We start from the raw sequence: 10719 nt of genomic DNA, 5'->3' as shown, positions 1-10719 counted from the left end.
AATATAATTTTAGTTGATGAAAACATGCATCAAATTGTAACAGAACAAACTTTAACCAAATATTTAAATATGTTTGAAATGTATTAACTGCTTAGAATTATTTAAACATGTATCAAACATATTATTTTGCATTTTAATATATATTATAAAACAAAATGAGAAAATCTGAAATAATAGCATATAATAAATAAACTGAATGATTTTAATGCATTGTCAATGTGACGCTCACAATTCGATATCACATGTATCGTACAATACAGAAATAAATACATAAGTGTGATTAAAACCAAGCAATGCAACATTGAGAGCTGCGAAACAGTCTCCTCCCCCACAGAGCGCTCACAGGAAATCAACTAGTCTACATTGCCGTGTTGAGAGCTCAAAGGCCGATGGAAAACGCCAAGTAGATTGTAGCATTACAGCTTGTCGAATTTGCCAATCAACGTTGTCCCGGTGCTACAGTACATCAAACATGTCGTTTTATTTACGCCGACATCACCGCACAAATCGGTGCAACACAGCAATTAACAGCCAGCCTCTCCCAGCCGCCTCCGAGCGTGATTACATGCACAAGACGCTCATAAGTGTAAAAAATAAATAAATGGCTACATAAGAAATGCGATTACATGAGTCTTATTATTCTCTGCTTTTGACATCGAAATATAAAAACGCCACTTTGGATTAGATGGTAAGTCTGCTGCCAATATACATAAATGCAGGTCATTCCAAAAGGTTCACATACTTTTTCTTGCCACTGTATATATTGAGACTTAATCTGGTCTGGTTTGCTGGTTTTATAGAGATTTGGGGCATTTGTCAGCTGGTAAAAATTTACATTTACATTTACGCATTTGGCAGATGCTTTTATCCAAAGCGACTTACAGTGCACTTATTACAGGGACAATCCCCCCGGAGCAACCTGGAGTTAAGTGTCTTGCTCAAGGACACAATGGTGGTGGCTGTGGGGCTCGAACCAGCAACCTTCTGATTACCAGTTATGTGCTTTAGCCCACTACGCCACCACCACTAAAATGATCCTTGAACAATCATCAAAAAAACTCCCCGTGGTCTCTTCTTCATTCCAATTAGAAATCTCAGGGGGGGGTTTATTTACTCACAGGGGGAATTAAAGTATTACTCTCTGTAATGGTGCCTAATTGTTATGTATCTTAAAATACATTAAAATGCGTCAAACAATATTTGGCATTACTTTGGCAGAAATGCACATTGCATTGGTAGTATCATATTGTGGGGAGTTGTATGAAATGTACACCTTATGTCAAGTCCAACCTGTTTCTGAGATGTTTGTTTAATGAATGCAATCATTTGTTTATAACACACACACACACACACACACACACACACACTTACAGTAAAGCAACGAGAGCTGAGACACAGTTTCTGACTGTGATTTATGTGAAGATGGACAACAAGGACAGATCATCCCAACAACCAGGTACGTCTGTTTATACGTTTTGTGAAATAATGCACATGCATAAAGTCTTGTGGATTTGATAAATTGAAATCTAGAGAGAAAGTCAATATTATATCAAGAGAGGAAATAATTAATCATACGAAAAATGACTTAAACGGTATATTTTTTTAGATAATCCTCTTGTAACAGAGGAAGATCAGAAACCTTCAGCAGAATTCCACAGAAGAGGAAGCAAACGAAAACCTCCAAACCGTGAGTTTCACATTTAAATAAAACAAAGAGTTAATCTTTGGCCCTGAACATGAATCATTCTGTTACTCATCCCAGTGTGTTTCTTAACTATCTTGACATAAACGAATACTTAACTACTTTAATTAATACGTCTATAAGAACAAGAGATACAGCTGAAGCCAATCTGTTGGAAAGACTTTGCTCGCATCATCTATGCAACTATAAAATCCAAGTATAGTTTCTCTTTCTTTTAACAAGAGGCCAAACCCAGTAGTCACATAACAAGTGTGGTGTGTTTTAGTGCAACTGAGCATCTGCTTACATAAAGTTTATTTTATGTAATTCAGTGGCTTTGAGAATATTTCTACTGGGATCACACGGAGATGTCAAAGCCTCCTGTGGAAACACAATCCTGGGGCGTCAGGCATTCTCAGAGTCACCGGCCTCCCCACAATTCTTTGAGACGCATAAAGGGAAGGTGCTGAAGAGACGTCTGTGTTTAATCAACACTCCTGACCTGCTTAATCCTGCTCCAACCCCTGAAGAACAAGAGACGAGGAGATGTTTCCTCTTGGCTAGTCCTAAACCACATGCCCTGCTGCTTGTCCTGAAGCCTGGCACACTTACCGAGCAGGATAGAGATGCCCTCGGGCTCATTGACAGCGTTTTTGGTGCAGGTGCATCTAAGTATGTGATAGTTGTCTTCATGCATGAGGACAAGGCAGAGTGTGCGAGCATCAAAACATCTGACGCTGACAGCGGAGCAGAGGAGTCTCTTCTACAGGGCTGCAAACAGCCCCACCACGATCTGAAGAGGAAAGGAGACAGATCACAAGTGCAGAAACTTCTGGAGAGCATCGAGAAGATGCTGGAGGACCTCAGGATTCCTGAAGTACCAGGTAAAAGAGACGATAGCGTCATTGGGTAAAAGGCTGTACCTGCAGTTAAATTGCAACATGAGGTTAACAAACATTGTGCACATTTTCTATTTGCCTCTGGGTTACAACATCCCTCAAACATGTCTATGGAAGATATCCCTTACTAGTGTATATATGTATTGCTGGATTAAACAAGGGGTGGCACAGTGAGTGGCACAGTGGGTAGCACTGTTGCCTCACAGTAAGAAGGTCCCCGATCTCCTTGGGTTTCCTTCAGGTGTTCAGGTTTCCCCCCATATTCCAAAAATTTGTATTGGAAACTTTAAATTGCCCGTAGGTGAGATGGTGAATGTGTATGTCTGTGTGTGTTTGCCCTTTGATGGATCGGCCACCTGTCCAGGGTGTTTCCCTGCCTTTGGCCCGAGACAGCTGGGATAGGCTCCAGCACTACCCGTGACCCCATATAGGACAAGCGGCTTTAGAACATGGATGGATTACCATCCACACGGTGTACCATCCACTTCAATTGAAATCAACTAGAGTATCTCTCAGAGACTCTGGACTGAGCTAATGCTCTGTATGAATATTTTAGGATTCCCTGAATTGGCTACATCACTCTACTCTCTCCTCTCCACCAATAGCTGGTGTGTGGTGGGCGTTCTGGCGCACTATGGCTGCCGTCGCATCATCCAGGTGGATGCTGCACACTGGTGATGGTTGAGGAGATTCCCCCTATACTATGTAAAGTGCTTTGAGTGCCTAGAAAAGCGCTATATAAATGTAAAATGTAAGGAATTATGACACTGAAACTAGCGAGGCAGTCCAAATGCATCCATCTGATGCATATGTACATAGAGTGACAACCCTGATGGCACACCTACATCATCCAGACGTCTATTTGATGTGTGTGTTTACATCTGGAAGATGTGTTTTTTTGCATTGTTTGCTCACCTGCAATATGTCAATAAGACGTTTCATCCCAGATGTCAGTAAGACATTTAACAGCTTGTACTTCTGGACACTCCAGGTAGGTTGCAGTTCTGGAATATGGTGGCATTGGAGGATAATGGGTTCCGGGTAGCTTCACATTTAACTCTTTTTAATGAATGTCTTTTGCAGTTAATTTGCGCCTTTTCTTCTCCGTGCGTTTTTTGCGCCCCAGTTGACTATTCGCAACTAAACGTTTGATTGTCCGGTGGTCACGCCTCAACAGTTTAGCTATTTCAAGAGTGTTGCATCCGTCTGAAAGGCATTTTACAATATTTGACTTTTCATTGGCCCATTTTACATGAGGTAATGAAGCTGCCTAATAATTATGCACACCTTGATATAAGGTGTTATTCACTTTTGCCACACCCTCCCTCATTACACAAATATATATCACCTGAAAATGATTTTATCCAATAAGCATTAAAGTTTATATGAGTTGGAAAATTTGCATGGAAATAATGATAAGATCAGAATACTCACTTGCCTAATAATTGTGCATGCAGTGTATATATATATATATATATATATATATATATATATATATATATAATTTAAATATACAGTATGTTATTGGCGAGAACCGGCTTGGCAACATAAATAATAGTTTAATGAAAAACTGAACCAAAAACACACAAACACACTCTCTCATTCTCTCTCTCTCTCTGGAACCATCATCACCGGCCCCTTTATCCCTCGCGCACCCCCATCAGGCTGATTGGGGACCGGGCGTGCATTGTTTTAGCCTGGACCCGCCCTTCTCCGCTCTACAATTATATAATATATGTAGTGAATTAACTTTATTTGGTGGCCAATCTCAGCTAATTTTGAGAATTTATTTATTAATCTGCATGCCATGCACTATTTTGATTAAAAGGTTTAATAGATTGACAGCCCTGATTTATTTATTTAGATATCTACCTATTCCATCACGCTAATTACGATCGCAATATTCTGGCCTGTTAATAGTTCCTAGAATATCAAAATCCACAAAAGGAGGAAGATCCTGTTCATATTTGTCTCCTAAACTATGGAGTAGTCTCCCTAGCACTGTTCGGGACTCAGACACACTCACTCAATTTAAGTCTAGACTAAAGACTCATCTATTTAGCCAGGCAATTTATCCTCCAACTCACAATTAGGCTGCTTAAGTTGGGTCTGCGGAACCAGAAACATCTATCTATAACTCTGCATCAATTATTAATGGCAAATATTATTATATTTGTTTCCATGTCTCAACCTCGGGATATCCTGCTAATTTCATATCTGGCCAGAACCAGCTTCATTCCTGCTTGGAGTCAGACTCCACTGCTATGTGTCTATGAGAAGATGCATATATATTTATTTATGTAATAATCTACAAGCTCCATTTTTCAGGCATTTTTTTCCATTTTTGGCTAAATATTTAACTTATAAGTAAAGGTGACTTAATTGCATTTGCGATATTCAACATTGAAAACATTTGTGATTGACAGCTGGGACTGACAAAAGCTCAGACGGTGTGAGGCTCGTAATGATTGGAAAAACCGGAGTGGGGAAGAGCGCGACAGGAAACACCATCCTGGGACGTGTTGTGTTTCAGTCCGAGGGTTGCATGAGTTCTGTGACGAAGAAGTGCCAAAGAGAGAGCGGAGTGGTCTGTGGACGACACGTGACTGTGGTGGACACGCCAGGACTTTTCGACACAACCCTCACAAATAAGGAGATCCAGCAGGAGATCATAAGATGTATTGAGCTGTCTGCTCCTGGACCTCACGTGCTTCTGCTGGTGATCGCTGTTGGCCCGTTCACACAAGAAGAGAGAGAAACCCTTGAGCTCATCAAGATGACATTCGGACAGCAAGCCCAGACCTACACTATAGTTGTATTCACACGAGGAGACAACCTCAGTAAAAGTATCGAAGACTACCTTAAGGAAGGTAATTCACATGTCACGAAACTGATCGATGACTGTGGAGGAAGATATCACGTGTTAAATAACAAAGAGAAAAGTGATGCTCAGGTCACTAGTCTACTAAAGAAGATTGATATGATGGTGTCGAATAATGGAGGCACTTTCTACAACAACTTAAATTTCCAGGAGGCCGTGAAGGCTGTCAGTCAAATTCAACTGTACAAGGAGAAAGTGGAGGAGATCAAACGAGAGAAGGAGGACATTCAAGAGAAATACGAGTCTCAAATTAAAGAATACAAAGACAAACTAGAGGAGGAAAAAGCAAAAGGAACTCTTAGATCTGAAAAAAATACCAAACCATTCAGAAAACAAAAGAAAGCAAAAAATACTGTGTACGGAGCCTCAGGACTAACAGTAGATTTTGCAAAATTGCAATATAAACCCCATTATATAGAGCAGATAGGAGCCACAGGAGGAGAACCTGGTGGAAAATTGACAGGTTTTCTAAAGTTGAAAAAAAGCAAAGGCCAAAGATTAACGTGGATCAATATGAAAAAGAAGAAGAAAACAGAGAAACAATAAATCATACAGTCAAAGATCCTGACTCTCTCTGCCAAGAAACAACCCCGATGAAACCAGAGGACTTAACAGAGACAAGAGAAGAGCAAGAACATGTTGATTTGCCTAAAAAACCTGAAGATAAGAAAGACGCAAAGGAAGATAAAATTCTAGGTCAGAAGTACAAGGAAATGGAGGCATGCATGCGGAAAATGGAGGAGGACATGAGAAGATACAGAGAGATTTCACAGAGGTATGCTGCAGAACTCAAGAGAATTGAAGAAATAAATGCGGATAACATTGCCACTTGGGAAAAGAAACAGGGCAGAAAATGTGTGCTGCAATAACAGTGACCAGATCCTGTCCAGATTGCAAAACTGTGTGCAAAGCTTGGGTAAAATCAATTATAATTCTCCTGGTATACCTGGACACAGTTCCTCTTGGTTGTTGGCTGATAGGATGTCCCAAGCTTCTTGGAGAATTCATCACATGCAGTTCTTCTATATATTTCGGCTGTCTCAATTACTTCTGTGTCTATAAGTAATCTCATACTGACTCGATGTTCGGTGGGGGGATCTGTGGGGAACATGACGTCTGTTGCAGGACTCCCTGTTCTTCTATTCTAATCTTTTATATTTGCAAAAGTAATGTTTGGGAATACAAGTGACTTATAGTGCATTTATTACAGGGACAATCCCCCCGGAGCAACCTGGAGTTAAGTGCCTTGCTCAAGGACACAATGGTGGTGGCTGTGGGGATCCAACCAGCAACCTTCTGATTACCAGTTATGTGCTTTAGCCCACTACACCACCACCTATTGACACACTAAAGCTGAAGATATAAATAAGTTATAGGCCCATGAGCTATTTAAATGTCAAAAGTCCTCCTCTGTGTCACCATTGCTGTATTATACTGTATATTTCATTACAATAAATGTATTATAGCATTACAAATAAATGTGTGGAATGGGGGAGGTTACATGGGAGAGATTTTTAGGTGTAGAGCGGATGAGGGCGAGGCCGGGCTGGAACAATGCACGCCTGGTCCCCAATCAGCCTGATGGGGGTGCGCGAGGGCCGCAGGTCAAATCTGGTCCGCCCCGGGGAGGAGTGGCTGCCGTCGGCCTGAGAGGGTGGATGAGTGATCGAGGACCATGCAACGGTGCATCAGAGAACTGGTGAGTGAATTCCTTTTTCTCTCTCTCCTCTCTCTCGCTCCATGTTGGCCTATCCCTCGCCTGTTTTGTTTTGTTTTTTGTGTTTTCCCCTCCTGCCTCCTCCCAGGTCGAGGAAGGCGTGGTTGACCCGCCGGCAGATTGGGCGCAAGGCAGGCCTCCCCCCCGGAGATGGAAGGGAGGGCGGGTGTATGTCATGCCGGGGGCTCCCCGGCCTGAGGCAACGCTGGGAGGAGTGTCGAGTGGAGGAGGGCGGGGCCGGGCTGGAACAATGCACGCCCGGTCCCCAATCAGCCTGATGGGGGCGCGTAAGGGATAAAGGTGGCCGGTGACGACCATTCGAGTGAGAGATAGAATTACAGGCAGCTGCTCTGTATGGGTTTATGTTTGAGTGTTTTGATTCAAGTTTCTTATTAAACTATTATTTATACACGGCTCTCGCCTCCTCCGTTCCCTCTAACCCCTTAACAAGGATATACCATTAATAGGCAACATTCCCTAACTAAAACTTGCTGTACTATTACTGCAGTGGGGATTTCTTTAAGACTGCAAGGGAAGCTCAGCTTCCCCTATAATGTCAAAAAAATAATGGTCAAATATGTACTATTGTGTAAACAATTTATTGACTAAAAATGCGTTAGAACACGTTCATCTCGAAGACGAGTTCGTTCAGAATCAGCTACATTACATATAGCAGGTCGGCTGACTCGATTTACTTCTCATACATTCCCGTAAGCGTCAGTGCATTTCCCTGTTGAAGCCGAGCATCCATTGACTTCAATGGGGCTGCTCTGAACAGTTTTTTCAGTGCTCCGAAAATAGACGGTCATTGGATAAATGCTGCGATTATGTCCGCCCACGGACGCTCAGCGTCTCTGGGGGTGAATTAGGAGTGGGCTGGCCCGGACTCCGGGCTTCAGCGTGATGATTGGAGGATCTGTCGAAAGACTGCATCTCCTTTTGATTGACAGCGAATCTGTACTATAAGAAGTCACTGAAGCTATTTCGCGCTCAGTCCCATCGCGGATTTCTCAAGTGTAGTCGAAAGACAAACTGCTGCAACCTATTTCTTTATATTTGTTTGGCTGAAATTGCTAGTCAATTTGCATAATACATTTCACACAATTATACACCACATTCCTTGTTTCAGTTTTACCAAGTTTAATATATTTTTGTTTTAGAGCGTTCGTTCGTTCGTTCATTCATTCATTCATACAGTAGGCTAGGCTAGCGTCAGTACGGGTGAAACTGCATGACGATGGCAGACGGTGCTAATATTGTCGACATGATTTTGGCGAAGCCATTTGAAAGTCTTCCTTACGAGGAAAAAATTAGAATTAAACAGCAGGGCAGATCAACACCTAAGATTGATTTAGTGCAAAAAATAGGGTAAATAAGTTTATAATGTAGGCCGAAAATGAGCTTCCCCTCTTTGAAAGACCAGCAGCCGCCACTGTATTACTGTCATCATTCTGCGAGAAGATCCTAGTGTGTGTATGTATATGTAGACTTCTGAGACAGAATACTATATTGTTCCATAAAGACTTTATATAGCATCAACATGACTGATAAGCAGTCAGTCAATTGCAATTGTATTTGTTGTAATATAACGGGCACGAGTGTTTGTGAGGAGATTGGGGTCTTTGGACCAATTATGGATACTGCATTAATACAATACTAATATAACACATCCAGCCTTGAACTTGGATAATTACAATATGATTTGAGCAGTTATAATAAAAGGATCCAACTAAATAAGTAATCATAATTTAGATCTAGTCATAACATTTTTGTCCCAGAAGTAATTGATAAAGTTATGAAGATGTATTGGTCTAAAGGAGAGGGTGGCCGATTAAACATTAGAAGCACAATTTCTTTATAGTAAAGTTTCTCAATGAAGTTGTTAATTGGGAACACTTAATGTATATTACTGTAGCATTAAGCATGAATGGTTGTGGAAATAAGAAGATTACATGCATGTTTGCTGATTTATGAACAGCACCCTACACCCCAGCATTCTCAGTCATGGTAACCCCCCAAAATAAAAACACCTCTTTTCAACCCTAGCATAACAGAACATAAAAGATATCCCTATTTACTGAATTTCTTCCTAAACACACCTTATTTAACACTTAACTGCTTACTTAAACTAACACATTACAGCCCTATGCTGAGCATCCTGGGAAATGGAAATCCCCTGCACAAATTCAAGCACACTCCGCTCAATAACCCGCTCCATGCATGTTCACCCCTTTAAACCGCTCACATTTACCGATAAAAAAGCATTCGCTCAAATCCCACTCCGACATTAACTTTCTCTGTCGTATGCTTTGTTCCAACCACGTACACAGATGGCCCGAGCAAATGCCCCTTTACCCACATGGGCTGAGGTGTCCCTCTGGGTGAAATATAGGCCAGCATTTATTAAATGATCAAATGCTTAGTTACGGTCACATCTGAAATAATGTGATTGTATAATTGTGTTTTAGTATATAAATTCTCGCTGTTTATTTTGGACTGGTTTACAACTTGTCTACAAGACCTTCATTATGATTTGTAATCAGAAATATATTTCTCTGTTAGCACACATGTCATTGAACATCTTCAAATAATGCCATAACATTTGTTTTCAATTCTAATTACCTTTATTTACAAGTCATCAAGCATGCCGCTACAAGTGATAAAACATACGTGGAAACTCGCATATGTGCAAATTTGCACATATCTAAGTAGGACATTAATGTGAATAGCTTAGTTCAGCACAAAAATCTCATTTGATTTCCACTGAATCTCATTGCTGTCTAGGAGAAACAACTGCTATATCAAAAATGAGATATTTGTTATTTCTCTTTCCTATGGGCCAGCACTTCAGACAGGAAATGGTCCTGACATCTAGCTTTTTGAACAGAATAAAGAAAAATAATGAGATTGAGTAGTTCTGATAATGAGCCATTAGTTGCATGTCTGCAGTTTGTTACAACCAGGTTCAGTCTCCCTCCTATGGTGTGAAATACCCAGAATAAGCACTAGAGTATATAAAAGCAGTGCCACTGATTTCCTCCCTTGACTCCCTCTGGTTCATAGCGAGGAATTGTCATTGGTGAATGACGATGAAAGAGGTGTAACCTGTGTGGCAGAGCTGTCAGTGCAGAGCTCCTGTTGTGACTAATTAATCACTTAGCCTTGCAGCAGGGTTGCTGACACACGTCTGTATTGTGCACCATACAATGAGTCATAGTGCTCAACAGTGCTACTGGAAAAATAGTATAGACTACTGTGTACATTAGCGGTTATTAGAGTAGTTTTTACAGTAAGTTCTCAGTAAAGTTTTTGCCAAATTACAACAGATGTTGTAGTTTGTTTCCAAAATTGTTTCTTATACATCAGGCAATTTATATACCACAGAGACCTCAGGCAAACAGTAAATTGAGTGATGAGCACTCCACCGGCTGGAAATGAGGGAATATTCCCCAAGACAGGCTCCCTTCTCATGGGGGTTCTCTGCTTCCACAAACCTTGTCTCTCCCATCTCTTCATACCAGGTGAAGTAGTCCACTGCCAC

At 41.1% G+C, this 10719-nt stretch overlaps 1 protein-coding gene across 1 annotated transcript; it reads left to right on the top strand.

Moving 5' to 3' along the window:
• Window positions 1-2513: 2513 nt before the first annotated feature.
• On the top strand, window positions 2514-6007 carry LOC127652370 (GTPase IMAP family member 4-like). The gene is made up of 2 exons (XM_052138477.1): window positions 2514-2565; window positions 5007-6007. Exons 1-2 carry the CDS (start codon window positions 2532-2534, stop codon window positions 6005-6007), a joined length of 1035 nt encoding a protein of 344 aa, XP_051994437.1. The 5' UTR covers window positions 2514-2531.
• Window positions 6008-10719: the final 4712 nt, after the last annotated feature.

The sequence above is a fragment of the Xyrauchen texanus genome, chromosome 12 (assembly GCF_025860055.1).
Source record: "Xyrauchen texanus isolate HMW12.3.18 chromosome 12, RBS_HiC_50CHRs, whole genome shotgun sequence".
Lineage (NCBI taxonomy): Eukaryota > Metazoa > Chordata > Actinopteri > Cypriniformes > Catostomidae > Xyrauchen > Xyrauchen texanus.
This window is presented reverse-complemented; position numbering and strand designations above follow the sequence as displayed.